This window comes from Pteropus medius, unplaced genomic scaffold (genome assembly GCF_902729225.1).
Source record: "Pteropus medius unplaced genomic scaffold, Ma_sr-lr_union100, whole genome shotgun sequence".
NCBI classification, from domain to species: domain Eukaryota; kingdom Metazoa; phylum Chordata; class Mammalia; order Chiroptera; family Pteropodidae; genus Pteropus; species Pteropus medius.
Window position 1 is genome coordinate 17,985,864 of NW_024354502.1, and position 25,457 is coordinate 18,011,320.

General features: G+C 33.4%; 1 protein-coding gene across 2 annotated transcripts in view; it reads left to right on the forward strand.

Moving 5' to 3' along the window:
- The window catches only part of LRP12 (LDL receptor related protein 12), a 66,312-nt gene that overhangs the window by 19,014 nt on the left and 21,841 nt on the right, over positions 1-25,457 (forward strand). Inside the window, exon 2 of one of the 2 annotated variants that reach the window (XM_039853997.1) lies at positions 12,373-12,429. The exons of the other annotated variant lie outside the window; for it this stretch is intronic. Within the exon in view, the coding sequence (XP_039709931.1) occupies positions 12,373-12,429 (57 nt within the window). The remainder of the gene's footprint in view (positions 1-12,372; positions 12,430-25,457) is intronic. 2 annotated transcript variants of the gene reach the window in all.

The window sequence follows — 25,457 nt, forward strand, 5'->3', positions numbered from 1 at the left end:
TGGTCTATAATAATTGTACTCCTCCCCATTTTATAGCTATTTTTATATCTGGCGTATTATCAGGAACACTTTTAAAAAAATCGTACCTTGATCACCCAAATTGTTCATGGCTAATTAAAGTAAATATATTTTTAAATAGTCACAATTTAATGCAGTATTTTATAGCAAACTATGCTATATGAAGTGGCAGAGACAAAGGACTGATTTATAAATTTATTTTTATAACAGTAAACACATAGCAGTTACTGTGTGCTAGGCAGTATTCTGATCAATGTATGTTTATGTATGTACATGTGCATATATGTATATATGTACACATTTTTTTCTCATAACAACCCTATCAGCCTAGATACTATTATTATTTCCATTTTACAGATAAGGAACCTGAGACACACAGAAGTATCTTAGCCAAGGCTACATGATTAGTAAGCAGAAGAGCTAAGATTTGAACCCAGATAGCATGGCTCTAGAGTCTGTGCTCTTAACCATGACACTACTGCTTCTTTGTAGTTTTACTTAGAGACTTCCCTAAACTCAGTGTAGTTTATATGCAAACCAATTAATTCTTGGTTTAAATTCATTACTAGAACTTATCTGCTTTTGGTACTGTTGGATGAACCACAGATGCCAGATCATTAATGTTTTCAGAATTAATTTTGATTTGCTATTAATTGAGATTTCTAAATGGTGAGATGCTGGATTATTGAATTTTATGCTGTCTCCCCTCAAGGTTTGTTGTGAGGCTCTTAAATAACTTATGCAAATATTTTCTACATAAAATGTTAATTTTCTTCCTTCCTCAGTAAATGGACAAAAGGTAATTATAGAAATAGTACTTGAATGGCTAATAAAATTAGAAACAAAAATTAAATTAACAAAGAAATGCAAATAAATACCACATGCTAATTTAGTAAATATGTAAAAATCAAAATGTTCTGTTAAGTGTTCAAAATGTTTAATAAAGACAAGAATAAAATGTGTTTAGGGTGTAATGAAATAAGCATTCATACTTGACTAACAGAAATGGTAATCTTTGGCTGATTGATTTATTAATATTACTTGAAGTATATCTTGGACATTTTTCCCTATGACTTTTTCTTTATAAATTGTTTCTCTAATGTTGAACATTAGATTGTTTACAGTTTTGTTTATATTTATAAATACTGTCATTAACATGCTTTTATTTTTATCTTAATTTTTCATTGTTTTCCTTATGTTTAATAAAAGCAGAATTATTGAGTCAATGGTTAGAGTATTTTCAAAGCTCTTAACAAAAATAAAAATAATACCTGATTTTTATTGAGTGCTTACCATATGCTAATCATTGCTTTAAATTATATGTGTATAATCTTTTTATTAAAATTACGAGATAGGTTCTATTTTAACTCCATTTTACAAAAAACTAAGCCATAGAGAAATTAAATGATTTCTTAAGGTTAGAGGCAGGGTTTGTTTTCCAGAAAGAATATACTTCTTTAAGCTTCTGTGCATGGAATCTAAGATTATATATCTTTTTCTACCCTTATCAGTGGAATGTTATTATTGTTCATTGAAAGGATCGAGGGTCAATGGTAAGTGGCCGAATCCAGTCTGGGGCAGAAAATGCGAAGATAAGCCTGGGACATTCTGTTGTATCAGCAAGCACGGAAACAAGGGCTAGGGGTTTAAGCCAAAAGGACACAGAGGCCAAAGTGAAAAGGCTCCCATTGGCCAGAGATGAGAGAACTTAAGTATCAGAAAGAGTAATGACGACGGTTGAAATTCACTGAATATAGAAAAACTCCTTGGTTCATAACAACAGACTTATAATAAGAAACAGACATGTGTATACACCCACCCACCCTACTGCACCAAGTTACTGGATATCAGTGGTAAAAAATAGGCCATACTCTGAAAATAAGATATTATAAGGAAAGAATTAAGCATTTATCCTCCCTTTTTCTGTGTGAACTGTGTTTCAGGATAAGCAAATGACATTCATTGAGGGAAAGTTTTTTCTAGAATTTCAGTTAATGAAATGTAAAGAATGGCAAGATTAGAAAAAATTTTGCCAAATGAAATAATTTATTCAGGCCATGGTCATCAGTTTCATCTACTGAACTTAGACAAATGGTCACGTGGGAACATCACAGTGGAGGGCTCAGGCTGCCCTGCTTGGACCTGTCGATTAACCTGAGGCTTGTGAAAAGTAGTGCAGGCAGAAAGTACGTGCCTGCTTCTGCGGTGCATACACAGTACACAGCACCAGCTCCGAAGTGCTCAACCTGTGTCAAATCAGGCTTCCACAGCGAGGGCTGGCACAGTGTGGCCTTGGAGCCAAATCCAGTCCTTTGCCTGTTTTTCGTTTTCTTTTGTGTTTTACTGAAACAACTTCTCTGATGCATTTAAGTATTATCTATAGCTGCTTTCATGCAGCAGTGGCAGAGTTGAAAAGTTGCAACAGAGACCGTATGGACCACAACACCTAAAATATTTACTGTCTGGCCTTTGTACAGAAAAAGTTTGATGACCCTTGAACTAGAAGAACAATGTTAAGTGACACTGCAGAATAGGGGCCTCTTACAGGGCAACTGATCTGGTTTCTGTAATAAGTCAGCAATATGGAAAACAAGAGAGTATTATTTTAGGTTAAGAGAGACTTAAACACACGGACCAAATGAAACATCGAGACTTACTTTGGATCCTGAAATAAGCCAGCAGTAAAAAGACATTTATGCCCAGAAAAATCTGACTATCACCTGGCTGTTTTAAATGATATCAAGAATTATTATTAATTTTGTTAAAGAATTATTATTAATTTTGTTAAAGTAATAGCATTGTACTTAGGTAAGAGAATGTCTATATTTTCTCTTCATTCACTTGAGGAAACAACTATATAGTGGGAATAGATATATTTACATTAGATAATTTTTAAAAATTGTGTGAAAAAGAATAATCCTCAACTTAATATATGACATTTTAATAGGAAAATGTCCAGTTGACAGGATAAACTACAAGATACTATGTTAAGATTCTGTGAAAGAGCAGGAAAGTTATGAAATGAGCTTCGGTAGAGGAAAGTGAAAAGCCAGCCGTTTGCTCAGAGAAAAAAAATAATTCTTCAAATATATTTATTAAATTAGTGGGCTGTAAGCGATTAAGACCCCAGGAGTCATCGAAAATCAAAAATGGTGAAAACATCACGCCTTTGGGTTGGTGTCCCACACCCCCGCCCCCCGAACACATTACTGAAGCTAATGCAGAGCCCCTTTCAGTCTAAAGGCTGAAGCTGCTCTGAATAGTCATTTAGCAAATATTTTGCATTTTGAAAGACCACTCGAATCTGAAGTCTCTCTTTCCCCTGTGGTTTTCTGACTTCATTCATTGATGAAAGAAGGCCTATCTTCCTCTTTATATTTCTCCATCTTTTTCCTTCTTTTCTCTTTCCCTCTAAGCAAATGGTAACATGAAAGCAAATTGTTAATTTTACAAAGTTTGTTTCATGTTTAATTTCAAAGTCTGGAACTTTTGACTCAAAGTCACCAAACATTTACTGAGACCTCACTCTGTGTCAGGAACTGGGAGATAGTTGCTGGGGAATAGGAAGGCAGGGAGAGAGTGAAAAAGAAAAAAAGGAGGAAAGAAGAAAGAAGGGGAAAGACTTTCTTTGCCCATAAGACACTCAAAATTTGGTGTGGAAGATGGGCAGTTAAATTAATAACCCAAAACAGGATGATAAGGACTGTGGTAGTAATATGCTCACAACTCAGTACTAATTTGATGTACTGTGGGAACATTTAGGAAGACTCCTACCTAATTCATCCTGAGATGGATGGAGATCTATTTCCTGAGCTGAGTTGAAGGAGTTAGGACAGTACATAGTGGCAGTGCACTGGACTGTTCCCAGGAGAGAGCATCACGTTCAAAACCTGAGGCAAGTTCAGGAGCAAAATGATATGTAAGGAGACTCCATTAGTGAGTGTAGATTCTTTCAAAAAGTTCAACTGAGAAAGGAAAGACCAAAATAGAAAAGCAGAAACAGGTGCACTGGTGAGAAGTTTTATGGACAAGAAAGACCTGAACATATCATCAAGAGGAGACAGGGGAACCAGAAGAGAGGAAAGGTCTGAAGAGGAGGTGAGGAGCTAATGAACACCTCCAGGATCCAGAGCGATTTTGAACTTACTGTGTCCTTGGCTGCCGTGAAAGAACCTCTGATAAACCTTGAGAACAGTCTTCCCGATCAGTGAAATAGTTCTCTCTCATAATTTCCTGTTCTCTGGACATAGATATTACTAGAAGTAGAAACAAACTACTTACTGTCTCATCTCATAAATAATAAAGGTAGGAAAACTACAACAATATAGATATTTGATGCGAGAAAAGAAACAAGGTTAATATCAAGAAAAACTTAAATCTGCAAATGATATTAACAATCTTAACAGTTTAGTAATTTCTTTTAAATGTTTTTAAAATATAAAATGGTTATGATTTTTAAATTCTGCTTTATAATTCTACCTCTAAAAGGCTGTTTTCTACAGTCTAATACTTCAAGAATCATTTATCTTTGTTGTAATTGCAAAAGCCAACGCTTTTTATTTGTTTACATTAGTCTACATAAACATTATAGTGTTATTAGTGATGTCAGCAGGAATAGGAAAGTTGTAGCCACATATTAGCCTTCTCATTAGTGAATCTCACATATAAAAACATTTTTTTAAAGTGACCTGTTGCTATAGAAGAGGGTAATGAATATGCTTTAGTATTTATATTAAATGATAGTTCTTATACCATTTTGTCAATATTAAGAAATGTCACCCGTGATCATTGTTTAATTATGTTAAATTATAATTTCAAATTATGTAGCTATAGAATTTTATGTTGTGTTAATATTTTAGGGGATAGCATTTCAGTACATAATATTCAATCCACATGAATTAATTTACAAAAGTAATATATACTTTAATAAGTCAAACATTATAGAAATATATCAGAAACAAAAGCTAATCATTTCTGTTCCTCCTTCCTGTATTTGGAGTTGGGGTAAGTGGTCAGGACAAACAGTGTTAGCAGTTTGTTGTGTATCCCTCCATACATTTTTCTGCACATGTAACCTGGACACCAGAGGTCACAAATTCAAAGCTGACAAAGACCAGGAAGGTAACACAAATGAAGAGAGCCTGGTATCAGTGTGAGAATGACAGCAGAAGGTAATAGGGCTGTTGAACCCCTAAAAGAATACATACCTCTCCTAAAAAAAATCAGCTCAGTACATTTGCAGACATGAATACATATAGACAGATACTAAATTTTTTTTCAAGGGAAGCCAAAAAATTCGGTATTTCTAGGTGAAAACTTTCAATTTTTAATGTTAGAATAAGATAGATTTGAATTTGAGCCCATTCTACCACTTACCTAGCTAAAGAATCTTGGGTGATTAACTTAACCTGAGTCAGTTTCTTCATACCATGGGGTAACAATATCTCTTCGTATGACTTTAGGAGGAAGATTAAGTAATAGATCATGAGTTCAGTCCAATGTATACTGCTTATAAATGTTGACCATGGGATCAGAAGTTGTCTTGCTTTAGGAGTATAGGAACGGGATTGGCTTCAAAGGAGCCCAGAGAGGTGTCTGGGTGATAGAAATGTACGTCTTGATTGTAATGGTGGTCGCAGAACTGCATGCATTCGTTAAACTTACCAGACTTTGTACTTGGAATTGGTGAGTTTTTTGCATGTAAATTATACCACAAAGAGCTGATTTTTGAAAAAGGTAACTTCCTTTCCCTTCTCTCTATACTGTAGTTTCATCAGCTATTAAAGTTGGCATCAAAGGTTTCCAGCATTTTTATCACCAGGTTTCTCTTGCCGTCCCTTCAGCCTAGTCACAGGCCCCCACATGGTGAAAAGTTTTGCCTATTGGGAAACGAGAAAGGAAAAAAAAAGACTGCTTTTATTCGTTACACTTTTCTGCTGTACCAAGCTGACCGCGTAGTGGCTGTTTCTGTTTGAGTCCTGTGTCTCATAACATTTGAGTAAAGCAGGCCACTGATGCTCCTTTCCAGAAATGTTATAACGTAATCAAGAGCCTGTTTATGTACTGTTTAAAAATAAGCTATGAAATTTAATATACATCAAGAAAAAAATAGAAGCGAAAGCAATATATTTCATATGTCCTTATGAGAATAAAATACATGAGTAACAGTACCCTGTGTGTGTGTCTATATATGGATGCGTGTGTGCATATTTCAAACATAAAATCATATAACAATACTACAGGAAGCCAAAACATAAGAACATTGGACTCCCAAATGTGCATTAAGAATGTAGTTTGAAAATTAGAATGCTTATTTCCAAAAGAGCAGGGTTATAAATGATTGTTACTGTTATTTTAAATGACAAGTAGTTCACACCAGTTCATTAAAGTCTATTAAATCCATAATGAATGGCTGCAATTAAAAAGCTATAGAATGATACTTTAAGAATGCCAGTAACTAAATAAAGCAGGAAAATAGTAAACTATTTCCCAAGGGTTTCTTAACTTTTTTTTGTACATGAAATATTTCATTATAGGTATTTGTTAGACGCGGTGGAACCTCTCTTCAGAAGAATGTACTGAATTTTTCACACACTTCCAAGGATGCACAAATATCTTGGGCCAGCTCTGTTTGTATTAGCCTTCTTGGGCTGCCCTAACAAAACACCACAGACTGGGTGGCTAAACGACACAAATTTATTTTCTCACGGTTCTCGAGATTACAAGTCCCAAGAGCAGAGTCCCTTCTAGGTTGATTTCTGGTGAGGTCTCTTCCTGGCTTGCAGTGTTCTTCTGCCTGTGTCCTCACGTGGCCTCCTCTCTGTGCACAGGTGGAGAGAGAGATCTCTGATATTTCTTCTTAAGGAAACCAGCCTTATTAGGTTAGTTTCCCACCCTTAAGACTTCTTTTAATCTTAATTACCTCCTTAAAGGCCCTGTCTCCAAATACAGTCACACTGGAGGTTAGGGCTTCCATACATGAATTTTGAGAGAAGTAAAGGGAGGGAGAGATTGGGCACAATTAGAGCTTAAAACCAGTAGACCAATAGATTCAAAATTAATTTAGACAAAAATATTGATATATCTTCACAACATAAAAAAAGAAGCAAAGATAATCCAGGAAGGTTATGATCTCAAAAATTTCTGGTTATTAAAATCACAAACAATCCCCAAAAGGAATGAATTGCAGAGAAATCTAAAGAAATTATTAAAATCACAAACAATCCCCAAAAGGAATGAATTGCAGAGAAATCTAAAGAAATTAAGTGGTTGCTCAGTGACTTCAGCCTCATTAAGAATATATCCTCAAAATAGAAAAGATATTTAACCACAGATAAATTATAAATACTACCAATATAGAGAAAACTCAAGATTGAGTTGAGCACAACAAAATGATCATTGAAACATTTGCACGATAAAGAATAACAGAAAGTTATATCGGGCTGTTGCTTAGGTAAATGGCGGAATACTTTCCTCTTTTCTAGTTCTTATGCCTATAATTATTTTTCTTGTCTAATTGCATTGGCTGATTTTAGTAACTATAGTGAGAACCCTGTCTTCCATTCCAGTTGTTAGTAGAAAGGCCTCTAAGACTTTCCGCTTGAGTAAGAAGCTTGCTAATTTTATATTTGTGTGTTGTTTGCTTCTGTTTTATATAGTTTTTATTATTTTCTCAATAGATTGTCAACTCTTCAGTTGCAGAGACTGTGCTTCTTATGTATCAACCTACCATTCATTCATTTATTCGAACTGATATGGACAGAGTATCCCCTATTATGTGTTATGTTCTGTACCCGTCACTGGCTTAGAAAACAGAACAAACCCAGCTGTGTCCCATCACCACATCACACTCCCCACCCCCAAGAGTAAGAATTGGTGGGAATATAAACACTACACAGATAACACAAGTATGATAAATTTTCAAAAAGTGACAGTATTGGTATTGTAGAAGACTGTAACAGGGTGACCTAACCTAGTATGGGGGAAGCAGGAGATGCCTCGCCAAAGAAATAATATTAAAAATCCAAAGTCAAGAGAGACAGCTGACACTTCTAAAAGGAATCCGGTGTTTCTGGAGAGAGGAGAGAGAATTGTAAAGCAGAACACAAGAAACGAAGCTTTTTAAGTAGTTAGGAAGAACCAGACTGTGGACAGTTGGTAAACCCTTATTAGGATCTTGGACTTTTTCCTTAAGTATAGTAAAGTAGAAACAATGTTGCTTTTAGGTTATATGTATATGTATGTACATATTTATGTTTGGTTACTGTTCTCACTGCACAGTGGAAATGAGATTGTAGGATGCTGAGCATATAAATTACTTGCAACTGCCACTCATTAACTTTTAAACCCTTGATTTTCCCCCATACAGATTAGAATAGCTGTAGATTTTAATTCTGAAGTCGATTAAGTACTGTAACAAGCAAGAAATTTATTCATGTCTGAATTCTTTTTAAAAAGGTAGGAACAACTTCTTAATGATTATAGATTTGAATTTTCAATTCATTCAATTATTAGCTCTTTAAAAATATTACTAAATTGCTCAAAGCTTTGGTTTTCTTGTCTGTAAAATGAACTGTTTTAAGGATGAGCTGAGGGAAGGCTTGTAAGGCCCTTAGGACTTGGCCTGCGTGTATCCTTCAAGTCTTAGCTGTATTTATTAGCTGTTAAGAACTTTAGTTCTTAAATAAAAAACAAAGATACAAAGCAGAGATGCAGAGACCATAAATTTAGACATTCTCATAATGATGACATCCTGATTATTCAGTTGAGTAAACCAGATGTTAGGAGTTGTAGTTTAATTAAGGTTCATGACCAAATAAACAGAAAAAGTGGGGTTTCATCCAGGGAGTCTGGTTCCAGAGCTTGAACTCAATGCGCTGTGGCATCTTTTCCTAAAATTCTCTCTTTTGGAAGATTCTTTCTCTTACATTGCAGTCAAAAACTACAAAACCATATTTCACCTTGGCAATAAGAAAAGTAAGTGGGGATGATTGATCACCTTTGGTATTTGCGGGTTAGTGGGACTGAAAAAATTGTCATAAAAAATTATTTCCTGACTTCAGTGATAATGAAACTTTTTCTTTCAGCCTTTTTTTTTTTAAGAGTTCTAGTTTAATTAGCTGGTTCATTAACTAATTAGTCAGTTGCTAATGTATAGTTGTAGAAGTAATGTTTTTATCAGACTATGTATTTTTCCAGTATATGCTACCTCTCAAGGGTGAGTTCTGCAAGAATACCTAACATGTTAGAATACCTACTGTAACTACACTGCGGTGATAGTAAGGAGGTGGTGGTGTGTGTAAATCTTGTATTATAGGATTTTCTTTTCTGGGGGGTTGAGAGGAGGGCGTTAGAGAGAATGTAATTAGCTTTGTATCAAGGAAGCAAGTTGGAGCACTCTCTGCTTTTAACATGGAAATAATTATGTTATATAACTGGCATCTTTGTAAAAATACTTTCTAGAATGGCAGTATACCTAAAATAAGTAGCCACTTTAAGTGATATTCAGAGTAAGAAATATCTAATGTAACCAAAGGGATGTTTATTTGATGTTAAAAGAAATTATTATAGATTTCTTTAACTTCTAAGTAGTATTGTTTTTAAGTTCGAGTAATGTATGATAAATTAGGTTTTTTTATGTTTTAAGGTATTGTTCATCAGTTTTAAAATTATTAATGTTTTCTGAAATTAAAATATTTTATAATATTTTGCACAATATCAGACTTGTGCTTATTTAGAATGGTGTGAAATGAACCATATTCTCTTGTTCTTTTTCTTTTTTTAGCGATACAAATAAAATTTATAAAGAAATCCACATCTATTGTAACAAATTCGATCGGTGAAGTATACAAAAAGTATACAAAAGTCTTCCTCTCTAATTCCAGTTCCAAAAGTTTTCTTCAACAATTTGTATACACCCTGAAAGTTTTATATATGTAAATGCATATACAAAAATATACTATATGCTTATATAAACATTCGTATATTAACTACACATATATAATTTTAGCATTAAAATTAAATCATATTCTAATGTTATTCTGAAACATTTAACTTAATGTGCATATCTTTCCAAGTTAGTGCGTACAGAATTACTTAATTTAGTTAATTGAATTTTTTATTATAAGGCTATATATTATTCATTTGGATGCTGATTAAGATTTAGATTAAATTGTTTTTTTCTATTATAAAGAATTACACTAAGCCCTGCAAGATGGGTATTATCTTCTTCATTTTAGAAGTGAAATTAAGACACAAGGAGGTTGGGTAACTTGCTCCAAATTGCACATCAAGTAACTGATAGAGCTAGTATTGAAATCCTAGCAATCTAGTCCAGAAGTCACTGTTTTAAATACTACTTAATGCTACTGTTTTCTTTCTGCCTCTGTTCTGCATATTGAATTGGAAAAAATAATGTATAAAATATATTTAATATTAAAATTTTCCTGAGGATAATTTAATATGCTCCCTTAAGGCTATTGGAAACCTTAGGATTGCAAATTACACAGCTGTAATTGTAGCTGTATCTAATACAGAAGTAGAAGAGTTAAGACAGCTCTTCTGAAAGTTAGTGTGGATACAGATCACAGAGGGTGGAGGAAGATCTTGTTAAAATGTAGATTCTGATTTCATAATCTGGGGTGGTGCCTGATAATCTGCAATTCTAATAAGATCATGATGTCACCAGTACTGCTAGTCTACTTTTGAGTAGCAAGGGTTTAGGCAGTTTATATTGACTTTTGAAAAATATTTTTCGTTTTATTAAGTCAGTTTCTTATTTCATTTTGTTTATGCTAACAATTTTTACAAGTTGTGTGCATTAAAGAAACAGGCAGGGGCTTTCTAGTAGTTTCAGTTCTGTCCGTAGCAATTACATTAGCATTGCTGGAAAAGATAAATCATGGCTTATGTGGCATTAATATACAATACTTAAATAACTATTATCAGATTTATTGATATACTAAATATGACTTACACACCTATGTCACCATTTTCACCATTTCTTTATGGCGGGGGGCAAATGTCATTTTGAAGGATATAGCTGTCGAGCTAAAAATGTTTTCTCACTTTTATTCTTTAGTAATAATAATAATAATAATATATTTTACACAGTTAAAAAAATGAATACCTATTCAGCACTATGTGCCAGGCACTGTATCAGGTGCTTAATTGGCATGATTTCATTTAATCATCATGACCTCTCTCATTTCTTCATTCATCAGATCTTTGAGCACCTGCTCTATTCCAGGAACTACATACAATGTTGAGCCAAATAAACAGATTCAGCTCTCCTAGAGCTTAGTGCAGTGGGGGATGTGTACAGTAATCAGGCAATCATAAAAATGTGATGGTTGTAAAAGAAAAGTTGTTGATTACAATATTTGCTTTCTGCAGAGAAAAAAAAATGTAATGGTTGAGAGACAACCATCAAAGACAATTCAGCTTTTAGTTCTCTAAGGTTATCCCACCTAGCTTTCTTCCCTACCCCACTCCAAGGAGAATTCTTTCTCTGTCAGCTGGATTCCTGAGCTTTTGTGGTGCTAATCGACCTAAAGTATGGAGAGAGTCAAAACTTTAGAAGTAAAGATGAGCAAATTTGTATAAGATAAGAAAGAACTGAGATAGAAATAATTTATAGTAAAATCAAATTTAAAAATTTTTTACATACCTGAACGACACTGTTTACATTTATTTGGAGAAGTAAATGTCCCCTATACCTTAAGTAGGAGCTTTTTAAAAACACTTATTTTATTAGGTGATGCTCAGTTGGGTAAGTTATTTGAATAGTTCCATGCGCCCAACTTTGTGATAGGAGATGTAGAAAATCAGGGGCCAGCAAAATAATGAATAATTCTGCCCCTACTCTTAAGACTATTAGAGTCAGCGCTAAGAAAAGTTTCAAAAAGATGAGGCAGGACATTATTTATTAATTTTGTAGATATCGACATTTGTGACGCTAACAGTAAGCAAGCACGTTGTAGCTGATTGAGCATGCTTTTGGAGGAATACTGTTTTTGAAAAATACATGATTCTCTCTTTTCTGGTAGTACTACACAGTTCTGTTTTGCATATTAACTTGATCAAAAATTCTTTCTAGTTTTAAATCACATCTATATATTTGACCTTTATATATTACACTGCATCATTGTGATTTCCAAAATATTTTGTTTTCCCTACTACTACTAAAATTTCGATCCTGTCATATTGTTGTGAAGGTTATTATAAGAAACTTTAATTTAGTTTCTGAGTATTACAAGTAGCTCTATGTAGTTGTTTTTCTTTTAAAGGGAGAATCTGAAAAATTTTTATGAATTTTATCTTGGAAATTAGTTTATTCATTATGTTTAATTTTAGGAAATGGTGCTCTTGCAGAACATTCTGAAAATGTGCATATTTCAGGAGTGTCAACTGGTAAGTCATTTTTTGTAATGTTTAAATTTCATGCATGACTTATATGGTAAATATTGAAAGCCACCTGGTATCTTATGAAGTGATATTTGGCAATAAAAATTATTACTGCTTTTTGCAGCATGTAATAAGGAATGAAGTAACTGGAACATAGAGAAATTCTCATAAGATAAAACTGATACTTGCATGCCCATGGATTGATTATACTTTTCCAAATGGACTGCATAATTATTTTTCATACAAACATTGAACCCAGAGAAGTTAGCTCAAGTTGAATTAGTATTTTCTTTACATACAAAGTTATATGAAATGAAATTTATTAAAATGTAATTTTGAATGAAGCATTAGAGCCTTAGAAATTAAGTGTTTTGGTTGATTTTTAGATTAGAGTACTACTATACACTATACATAAAACCGTTGTACTTGAGTGCACAATTTATATGCTATTAAAAAGCAACCCAACAACATATTTGTGTTTATAAAATTCACAAACTCATTGCAGTAAATGCAGTTTTTCCACTCATCTAAGCTTTTATAACTTAATAATTACTTAAAGGCCCATAACTATTACATGTTTCATACTTAGTGACTTCCGCAGCCCTGTTACTGTTTTTTGCTGTATCAGCTACAGTTACTAGAGAGAGCAAAATATTTTATTTTTGCATGTGCTAAAATAGAGTTTCTTACTTTGTTTTATTATTTCTCTATTTTTTATAAGTTTTGTGTGGTTAAAAAATTGCATTTAGTGTGTTTGTCAATCTACTCATTGATTTCTTTGTGTCATCTTAATGTGTCTGGTTATTTTTTTTCTCATGAAGCAAAACTAAAAGCTTCCTCTTTTGTTTATGTCTGATTTTATATTCAGGAAGTTAATAGACTTAACAAATACTCTAAGAGTTAGTATGTAGTAACCAAACACATCGACAAGCCTGGTTTTCTGATAATGAAAAGCAAGTGCCTTAGTATCCTGAGTTAATTCTTTCATAATTTGTTTTGCCATTTTCATATGCTTTCAAATGGTATATACATCTTCTATACATCAAGTAAAAAATAAGGCTATTTTAAAGATGCCTTTAATTTTCTCCTGTTTTGAATAGCTAATGAGAATTATGATTACTTTTCCAAATTGTATTTGATTCACACAAACCAAATAGTTATTGTCTAATTTAGTGATTTTCAAATTTTTTGGTCTCAGGACCCCTTTTAAGCTTTAAAATTGTTGAGAACTGTATGTATTAGTCTGCTCAGGCTGCCATAACAAAATACCATCGGTTGAGTGACTTATTTTTCATAGTTCTGGAGGATAGAAGTCCAGCATCAAGGTGCTGGCAGGGTTGGTTTCAAGTGAGACCTCTCTTCCTGACTTGTGGCCAGTCATCTTTTTGGTGTCCTCACATGACCTTTCCTCTGTGTGCACTTAGAAAGAGATCTATGATGTCTTTCCTCTTCTTGTCAGGACTCCCATCCTGTAGGATTAGGGCCCCACCCTTAGGCTCTCCTTTAACCTGAGTTACCTCCTGAAGGGCTGGCTCTTTCAGATACAGTCACATTGCAAATTAGGACTTTAACAAATGAGCTTTGAGGAGGACACAGTTCAGTTCATAAAAATGACTTCAAAGAGTTTTTGTTTATGAAGTTAGAGCTACTGATATTTACTGTATTAGAAATTAAAATTGAAGAAACATGGTAGAGTGAGAGATGTCCCTAGATCTCTCCCCTTAAACAATAATAAGCTGAACATCTAAAACTCAACAAAAAACACCCAAAAACTGCACACCAGCACGTCTGAGCATGGGATCTGCCCATATGAGCTACCACAGAGATGGAAAAAAAAAAATTAGATTTGAGAAATTGCTTAAAAACTTAATTCATTTGCAAATAACGACTATTGTATTTTTACATCAATAACAATTTTATGAAAAATATATTTTTCAAAACATCATAAAAAGAATGGCATTGTTTTATAATTTTGCAGTGTTCTTAAAGATCGACTTCAAAGAAAACAGCTGAATTTTCACATCTGTTTCTGCATTCAGTCTTGTGCTTTGTTTGACATACATAAAGACAGTCCAGCTTCACAATGTGTAATTGGAAAAGAGAGTAGTATTTTAATAGCCTTTTCAGATAATTGCAAATATTCTTCTTTAATACTATACCAAAACTCAAGTGATAGTTTCTTAAAGGTTAATCGCATGTGAAAGCTGAAACCATATCAGTGAACTTTTTGCTCTCTGTTATGTAAAAATCCAGTGGCCTTTCTTGCCCTTTGAATAGATGTTTGGTTTTTGTTTTTGTTTTTGTTTTTACCATGCATCATTTTGTAATATGCATTAGTTATTTGCAAAATATTGGTTTCCTGAATTATGCAGATTTATATGGAGTATGAGAAATTATACAAATTATACAAGTGTTTACTTGTAATCTGAATTTTGCTTCAACTCATCAAAATTAGATTCTACTTATTTTATCTATTTGCTTGAAATTTGACTCCTAGGCTCTTGTTGAACATTGAAATTACCCTTAAATTCCTATTTGAAAAAAATTTTTAGTTTAAAAACTTTTAAACTATGTAAAACCTGTCTTGCAGATTTTAACCTTGTCTTTTTTTAATGCTGTTTATTTCTGTTTCTGTGTTTTAGACATGTATCTAGAAGCATGTATTAGTTTGCCAGGGCTGCCATAACAAAGCACCGTAGACCACATGATTTAACACAGTTTTATTTTCTCAAAATTTTGGAAGCTAGGAGTCCGAGATCAAGGTTTTGGCAGAGTTGGTTTCTTCTGAGGGCCTCCTTGGCTTGCAGATGGCCGTCCTCCCTTTATCTCCACATGGTCTCCTCTCGGTGTGTATTGGTGTCATAATCTCTTCACCAGTCATATCAGATTAAGGCCCACTCTTAGGACCTCATTTTAACTTTAAGTACCTCTTTAAAGACCCCGTCTCCAAATGTCATATTCTGAGGTTCTGGGGGTTAGGACTTTAACATAGGCGCTTTGAGGCAAAATAATTCAGCCTGTAACAAAATATATATTTTAATTAAATGTATTTATGTGCCAATAAAAATATTTCAGAGATCAGTGAAACCTTATTAATGGTTTATTGTTTTTCTTGAAGATTAGTCTTTTAAAATCTTTCTTCTATGGAAAGAAAAATAACAACGAAAGCTATTCTAATTATACCACTAAAAAAATCAAAGAATGCTGTTTTAAAAGGTGGTTTTGAATACACAGATTCGTGGCAGTTTTTCTGTGGCTAATGTGGAGCTATAAAAGGTTTAACGCTTGGTATAGTGTAAGCCTTCTGAATTCCTTGTATCCCCACTTGAAATGAGAGCTCCTTCTGTGCTTTTCTAAGTGGAGAACCGGCCTTTGGAAGAATCTCTAAATGTAGGACTTGCTTTCTCTTGAGACCAAGCAACAGAAGTGGCAAGAGAGCTCGCTGGTCTGTGGTTCTACCGGTTTCTGCTCCTCTCCTGCTCTTTTCACCTCAGCTACTCTGTCATTCTTTGTGTTTTGGAAATTATACTGACAGAAAGAATTTTAACTCGTCTATGATTAGTGTTTCCAGGTAATTTATTGTCCAAATCAGGACACTTTGAAAGTGAAAGGATACACTATTTTTAATTATGCTGGCACCGCAGACAAAACCAAGACTATCTCAGACAGTTCAGGGTGTATAGTTACCCTGTCTGTAATGAGTCAGATTCATTTAGCATGTATTAAGCAGCTGATATGGACCATGTGTCAAGAAGGGTAGAAGTAAGCAATGAGTAAAACATTCTTTTCTCAGAGAACTTATTATAACTGGAGGAAATAGACATTTACAAAATGCACCCATAATGTCTTAATGTTATAAATCAAATGGTGAGTAATGAGCATATTTAGTTAGATAATGAATTTATCTAGTTACAGTATTTGGTGAGTAGTAAATGACAATATTAATTTTCTTATTTATTATGAATAGTACTGTTTTAGTTTTGTTTATTCATAGGAATTTTGGGGGAAATTATTAATTTCTGTTTGATAATATATTTTTGGTTCTTATGCTTGCGATAATTTGTTTCTATTTTTCATCTTCCTCAAATCTTTGCCAAGAGAAGTCTTTGTTCTTTAGCTTGTTCTTATGCTACAAGTACAGGCATAAGAAAATGTAGATTGTCAAAAAGTATACATCTAGTAATAATATAATGAAAGAATTATTGGATAAAATCTTATTTTTGATACTTTTTTTTTTTAGTTGAGAATTTTTCATTGTCTGGAGCTTTAAATCTGCTTTCATAGCGAAAGGAGAAAAAACAAATGGTATTGTTATAGATCTAATAATATGTGAAAATCATAAAGTTATATCATAGAAACAGCCAAGTAAATTAATTATATGTATGAGAGAGTAGGAAGGCTATATTAATGTGCTTTTTTTAAAAAAAAGTCTGAATTAAATGTCTCATGTTCTTTTTTAAATGTCTAAATTTTTAAAATAGCTAAATAACTACTCATCTGAGACATTTTTAGGTCAAATCAGTTTATAGCAAGACCTTTGTACACATTAAACAAATATATTTTATTTTTAAAATGTATTTGCACTGAATTTTACTCCAATCCGTGATATATATTCAAGTCAGAATAATTATAGAAATAATTTAATTATGCTTTCCCTACTCTTGATTACTTTCAAGTCAAGTTTTTACTTGTTTTCATACATTCTGTATATTCTTATACAAGTTTCAGCAAACATTTAAGAAAACTGGAAAAAGAGCAAAAAAGATTATGACAGTCACACATTAACCTGCATTCTTAGTACAGTTAATAAGAGTATTTAAATTTAATTCCTTTCTCTTTTTTCTTTGCATACCTTAAAAGTGATTATATATGCATTTGAATTTTAACTTTATCTCCTGCACTTTCTATTTAACATATTCCAAAATCCTTTTTTTCATAACCATTATTTTAATACCTTATAAAGGTTCCATCCAGTGTCTGTTTTGTAATGTTCTTAAACATATCGATGACTTGTTCCCAGTGGGTTCTCTGTAGTCTGGATCATGTTGCAGGAGACATATTAATGTATATCTAGCCCTTTTTATTTTTAAGCCTATTTTTTTAGCATAGATTTCTAGAAGTGGAATTGCTGTATCAAAGGTCATAAATAATTTAATGACTCTAGAAATCTTTTGACAGATTGCTTTCAAAAAGGATTGTACCAATTTACATGGCTATCTGCAGTGTATGAAAGCATATACGTTGGATATGATCATGTTTTCTTATTAACTTTTCCTTATTATGTTTCTGTTACATCCCAAATTTTTATTTTCCTCAGACTGTTCAAAAATATAACTCTTTTCGATTCATAGCCTGGAGCTGTGCTATTGCAAAGAATCAGAGAATGAGGTTGTCTTTCCCTTATAATTAGACAAAAATACCCTGAAATTTTAAAAAAAAGATTTTCTGGTTGCTAATAGGAACAGATGTTGGGGCTTGCTGCTTTCTCAAGTATAAAGTTTTTACATGTGAAGATTAACACGTTATTTCCAGTTTGACAATGATAGAGCTTCTTAATGTTTGTACTTTATAATACCTACATAGCTGAAAGCTCTTTTGGAGGTCAGCTTGATCTTGAGTCTACTTTACATTTGACTTAGAATCTTTTGCAAGGCAAAGCTGACATTTCTGAGAGCTGAGGAAGAGACTATCTACTTAGGAAGTTTCTTTCTTAAACCAGTTTCATATTAACTGAAATAGCAGCGTATATAAAATAGACTTCAAGTAGTTTTTAAGCATTATTCTTCTTTTATTCCATAAAAATTTTTATTCCATAAGAATCATCCCCCTTTCTTGCTGATGTGTACTTACATTTTATGGTTTCTGTTCTAATACTAAAGGGAGGACACTGCTGACCTTATAACCCTTTAAAACTAATAATTTAAGTTGTAGCCTTTTTAATTAGGCTATATTATTTTCTAATTTGCAATCACTTTGCTTACAAATTAGCAACATTTTGCAGTAGTGTAGAGTAAGCACTATAGTAGAATGGCTTTTGTTTTTAACCAGTTTTAGGAGTAGTTACTATCACATGGTATTTCAGTTTCCCTGGAAGAACATCTAGTCTGATAACACTTTCGTTATCCTAGAATTTTCACATCTTCCAAATAAAGAATCTGAAAGGAAATAGTTATTTGATAGCAGTTTGTAATTATTTTTTAAATATAGAAAAGTTACATGAATAAAGCAGCAGATACAAGAGGTCCTTCATACCTTTTATATGTGATTTTAAAGTTATTTTCAGTTATTCAATCAAATACCTGTACCTCTTGTTAAACTTACTAAAAAAGAATTTCGCCAGTTCTTTTGACCAGTATTACAAAAGTGTGTCTTATCCATGTTTCAAATGAAGAAGGGAAAGAAAGCTTATTATATTTTGGGTGAAAATGAATCCATTAGAGTTTTTAGGATTTCAAAATATAAAAGTATAACATAGTATGAACCCAAGAAATTATCCTTCAGATGAAGAAAGGGAGTAGATAATATAAGACAGAGCATATATTTTTTTAAAAGATCATACCCATTAGTTTAGTATATTATTAATTTTTAAAGGCATTGCCTGCCTTTATAGAGTTTATTTATGAGACATTTAAGTCTTTGGAGTAGAGTACTCCCTGTAAGTTTTAGAAAGAAAAGTAATGGTCATATTATAACTTTAACATATTTTTATATGTAATATTATCTGCTGTATAATTAAATCTTATTTATAATGTTTTATTATACAATAATATATTTTATGTGAAACATTTTTATATTATATAATCATGACATTTCACGTATTAAATGTTTATTGAATAATTATAGAATTATAGCAAGATTCCTATGCATTGTAATTTTATATTACATTATTATAATAAACAGTAAATAAACTCAGCATTAGAACAGTACATGTGAGTACCGGGGCCGTGGAGCAGGTCGTAATGTGGCAATAGCATATGATGCTTGGATGTTGGAAGTGGAATTCATCCACTGGAGTGAAGATATAAAAACAAATTTTATTCAAACATTTAATATTTTCTTTTCTACTCTACAACTTTAAGAATCATCCTTTTCTACTTTGACAATAATTCTTCATGTGATAGCGTGTTAATTATTTGTAATTTTGCTAAGGCATGAATTTGAATGGGATGGACTGTGCAACTGCTGTGCAAAAGGCAGTCACTTAGCAGGTAAGCAGCCTGGACTTTGGGTTTCAGTTGACTTACAGCTCAGTGGAAGTTAGGGGTGATTTGATCTTAACTTCAGTAATAGAAATACAATATCCAGAACAAAATAGATAATAGTTCTTTTACTTAAACACATTCTGACAGGTATTATGTTTATTTCTGAGTATCAACATTCACAGAGACAGTAAGTCTGGAATACTCTGAGAAGATGCGAATATCCTAAAATTTTGTCAAAGCTGATACAAATGGCTTAGAAAATCGTGAGCCCCAACGCCAATTTATCTTTGCTCAGGTGCTGATTTCTGCCTTACCTCTTCCATTTTTCCAACAAGAATCACAGTAAACTTTAAACATTAATAATTTTTCCCATTCAAGACATAGAAATAGTAGCTTGCTTAGCATTTTAGTCTTTTGTAGTGCTTAGCAAATTGGAAAGTGTAGGTACTATATTAATAGTTTCTATGTATGCCCTTTCAGGAAAAAAAAATTGTCCCTTTATACCCTTAAAAAGGGTCGAATCTTCCTTATTCATCTTATCTTATGCTTCGCTAGCAAAATTCAAAGTTATTCTTACTCCTTAGAAACTAGGGTAAAGCTGGTTAGATAGTTCCATTAGGAATACTCTTCTGTCTTATTCATATTATGCCGTGACCATATTGGAACTAGAAAATCTATGGAGTTTTTTTTTCTTCTATATTTTTCCATTTTGTGTGTCTTTTGACTTTAAAAAAATATATTTTACTGCCTTGTAGCCCATAATTATTTCTCGTTCTGGATTTTAGTGACCTTCAAGGAACTAAGGAATGACCTGCCTTAATTAGAGCTAATGATCAAGTGAAATATTTTGGTCCTTAAAAAACATTACTTAGAATAATAGAAATAAGTGATAGGAATAAATATTGCTGCATTTATTCTTAAGTATTGCAGAGGAATATTCATTTAACTGTAAGTAGTGGGGTGTAGGATTTCCTGCTTGCAGTAGAAATGTGTGATTTCTAGTAATAGGTCTGAGAATAATGAGAGAGTCCTCAGTATGAGTGGTAGATTAATATGTTTTTCTCCTTGCACTGATTCTTACCTTTTAAATGATAATTTAAAACATTACCATCTTAGACTGATAAATATTGCTATTAGAGTGCTAGTAATTGTTTCCATAAAAGAAGTTCAGTTTTCTGACTGCTTGAAAAGATCAGCATGAAATTTGAAGTAATTCTTAGGGAATACTACTCATGTTCAGTCTCTGCCTCTCTCCAGCTCTGTCCATCTTCAGTGGGTTCTTATTCTGACATTTCTGTTATGACAGAGCTCAGCTCAGGTACCAGGTGGTCAGAAAACCTATTCAAGGAGTCTGGACAACAGAGGGTCAAAGAAATCAAGACACTAGGTATGGACAAGAAGAGGCTTTCAAACTGAAGTAGTTTCTTCCTAGTGTGGGCTTCTTGTGCTTCCTGTTGAGGTTGCAGGGCCAAGCTGTGTCATATGTGACAGTCTGACAAAGAGCCACTCTTGTACTTGAACCTTACTCATTTTGCAGATTCTGACACTCACTTGATCACTTGCCCAGTGTTCTCTATGGCCCAGAGATTTCACACTCATCGTGTTTGCTTTCTAAACTCTGCCTGTCTGTCCAATATTAACCCTCTTTGAGAACACTACCACTTTTCATTAGTCACTTAGTCTTCTCTACTTTCCTCTTCTTTCTTCCTTTCCTTTGAAATATCTCCCTCAGCCTTCACTGTATCCCCTTATTGCTACTATTCTACCCTATACCCTGATCATCTTACCTATAATTAATGTGTATGTGTACATTTTCATTAAAGATTCTAGAATGCTGTTTATAAAGGTTTTTATTTTAATTCCAAAGAGACTAAAAAGCAGTCCACTCCTGCCTGCAATCCCTACATACATTTGTAGCAAAAAGGAATCAGTTTTAGAAGCTTTAAATCTAAATACACCCTCTTTCTCTGTGTTATCATAGATTCTGTATCTTTCCTCTCCATGTTAATACGAGACCAAGAGATCTTTTTTCCAAAATAGACCACTTTTATCTTTATTGAAATTCTATTGAGGCACTGCCTTTCACCCCCCATAGTCATTCCAGGTGTCTTAGGGAGCTTCCTAGTGGGTGGTGGTGTGACTTAGTGGGTGGTAGGATGCCATAGTGGGTGGTAGGGTGCTTTAGTGGCAGTGTGCCTTAGTGGGTGGCGGTGTGCCTTAGCGGGTGGTCTGCCTTAGTGGGTGGTGTGCCTTAGTGGTTAAGAGTGCAGCTTCTGAAGCCTGTTTCCTGGGTTCCAATCCCACTTGTGACACTTAATAGCTTTTTTGTGACCTTAGGAAAATTACTTAATTTCTCTATGCTTCCATTTTTTTCCTCATCTCTTAAATAAGGCTGATACTAAGAATAAAATGAGAAAAGGAAGTACCTAACACATAGCAACATCATCAGCAGCTGTGGGATCAGCAGACCTGACCATGCACTCCTCACTTTGATTAAGTCGCAGGTTTGAACCTCTGAACCATAAACTTCTGACTTGTAACGGAAATCTCATCTTCAGCACTGTGTACCATTCTTACTTAGTCTTTAAGTTTTCAAACTGCTACCCTTCTCCTAAGTTAACAGTGAGACAGTAGGTATCTGGTTTTTATACTAATCATCTAACTACATGTTCTGATTTTTCTGAGCCAAAGTGCCTTTCGTTGCTTGCACAGGCACAGTATTTTCCATGTTTTACATGATTCACTTGTTAACCTTCAGGATCATTCTTATTCTCATCCCATGTGGCCATTCACACCATAGCCATTTGCTTACTGATGTTTTATTTTGGAGATTTCTTTTTTAAGTACCTTTATTTACATTAGAATCAAACCCTTCTTACTAGTATTTTCAACATTTGGAATTGCCGTTGTATTTATCAGCCGTAATGGGGTTAGCATTTATAAAACACTCTGTACTCTGAAAAAGAAGATGGCCACATGATAATGATGACCACCATTGACTAGAAAGGATTTTGCTTACAAACAGGGTGAGTTTTGTTCTATACCGAAACTAATAACATAAAATTTTACAAATAGTGGATCTTCTTCTGTATTTGCTTTTTCAGCTTATCTTACTGCATCAGTTTCTCTTCCCACAGGTTGTAGCACTGCAAAGTAATCTTTTCCAAAATATTTTGGATCATATCACTTCCTTTTGTAGCAGCCTACCTTGACTAGTGTCTATGGAATTTAGTCATTACATGTTTTTGATTTGGAATGTGCTTTTTGCTCTGGCTTTACTCTATTGTATGAAAGAAATCCTGTGTTAATAGTTAAGTAAACCCTCCCTGGTCTGTACTTACATAATGCAGCATGTTTTTTGTTGTTGTGGGCTTTTGATTCTGTTTAATATTACCACATGCCTGTATGGTACGTTGCTTAAAATTACTTTATGCCCTATATCATTTAGGACTACATTGTCTTCTATGCTCTCGTAACTGTTTACATATTTCTTGGATTCACTTAATAAGCATATCTCATTCTTATAAAACTACAGTTTTCATATCTATCTTCTGTACTTAGGTGGTCAGTAAGCAAAGCTGATTTTCACTTACATTTCAGTTTTGTGATTTATTAAAGCTTAAAGGCACAAAGATTTCATGTCACTTTCAGTCTCAACTACTTTTAGTCATAAAGTGTCAACTCTTGTCAGTTTTGAAAATAACTCATTTGTGGATGACTTCTTCATCTGTGGAACAGGAAATTGTGCTTTTTCTTTTACAGGTAGTTCAGCTCTAATAAATTTTCTTGCGTGCCTCAGTGGTTAGGCTTTAAAAATATGAAATCTCTAATTTAAGGGAAGTTGATTTGACATTATTTTGAAGTCATCTTCTCCTTTTCCATGTGTCCTTTAAAACAGAGGTTGTTTGAATACTTCCCATTTTTTAAAAGATTGCCTTAAAGATAACAGGCATGGTTTATTAATCTAGTTTTAAAATCATAGTTTTTTGCTTTTCTGTGTCACATAGATATGGGAGATGTCTTGAATATTTCTCAGTGTTGCCCTGTTTCCTAAACTATGCAGTGAGATCTTGTATTTTAAACCTGGAAACTGATACCAAAATCTTATTAAGAACTCCATCAATGATTGAAAAGATCAGAATGAAATTCATTTTTCAGTTAATTCACTGTTTTTTAATTGTCAACCTAATGATAAATTTAAAACCGTATGTATTTAGCTTAGCCTTTCAGTGCAACTTAACCACTAGTATTGTAATAATCCCATTTTCTTTTATTTTTCATTTCAGACGTTCTATATACTAGATTCACTAGGAATTAAATAGGCTTTGGGGAGCTAATCATTTAACCTAATCACCACATACACCTATGAAGAAGAAAATTGAAATTGCTGTCTTTTGAATAAACATTGAGAACCCCTTTAATTTGGGAGTTCCTGTTTCTAGAAGGGAAATTTATGAAAAGTAGAGAGATGTATCATCATCCAAAATACTTGAATGTTTGTTTATATTTAAAGATACTGACCAAAGTAAAAATAGATAGGTTTTTGTAGATGCTTATGTTCCAAGAACAAAAAGTTAATACTGGTTATTAAGAGATGTATTACAAAAGCTGAATTAATAAAACCTAAAATACAGTCATTTCTGTCATAATGCCATGTATGTTTTCCTGAAAGTCTCACATTCTGCAAAATCAGACATTAAGCAAACATGGCTGATGGGTAAAGTAGTATTGGTACAGATCACTTACAAATTAACTTAGTAAGTGCAGCCCTAACAATTATCAATCAAAATTCTAGCACAACCCCTGACTTACACCTAGAATCAGACCATACTTTGCAGCTGTAAACTCAGGGGTTCATACTTCCTCCTCGAAGACATTTGCTTCTAATGGAGGTCAGTTCCATCAAAACTGAAGTATATTTCATCAATTAAGGTATTTCATTTTATTTTTATAGGGAGGAGATGTCTTACTTGCAGCCTGCCAAGACAGGTTAACATGGAGGAAAGTCAAGCAGTTCTTCAAGCCAGTAAAGTAACCACTACTTGCAATAAAGGAAAACCTTTCTGTAGGGTTTTTGTATTTTTTCTTAAACTGCGAAAACTCTTGCTCTGGTTACTTCAAATCATTAACATGCTGGGAATAAAATCTTTCACAGCTTTTCGTTATATGGCAAGATTCCTCTATTTGTCAATTACATGGAAACTAATTCTCAGCGAAAAACTAGTCGGCATGTAGCTAAAATAATTACGTACAAGCCGTAGAGAAGGTATCGGTAATAAATGTAGGTAAAAGAAGGTCAGGTTTGTTATATTCCAAATTGGGAGTATAGTCAAAATCTCAAAAGATGAGGTTCAAGCTAGCAGAACAATATAAACATTTTGGTTTAGAACTAAAAGAGATTCATTTTCTAAAGCAAGGTTTTGTATATATCTCAACCCCATCTTTATCCCGGCTTCTACTTTTGTCAGATAATCATAACATCATTTCTCATTCTCTCTAGAGCATAGTGGTGCCTGGTTATATAATAAATAAACAATCAGCGCCCTCTTTCCTACGTAGTCTGACCACAGCCTTAAGTAGTCATCTCAGTGCAGCCTGCCAGGTGTTACTATCACCCAGCCAGTCTGATTTGCCATATCATATGATGTTATTTATTGACAGTTTACTGCAGTTCAAGCAATGTGCTAAGTCCTTTACCAAAATGATTATATTTAATCCTTGCAACACCATGTAGTAGGTAGTGCTTTAATCGCCATTTACAAGCGAGGAAATGAATTTAAGTATTATCAAATTTATTGAAACAGTTAAGTCACCAAAAATTTTATATGAAAA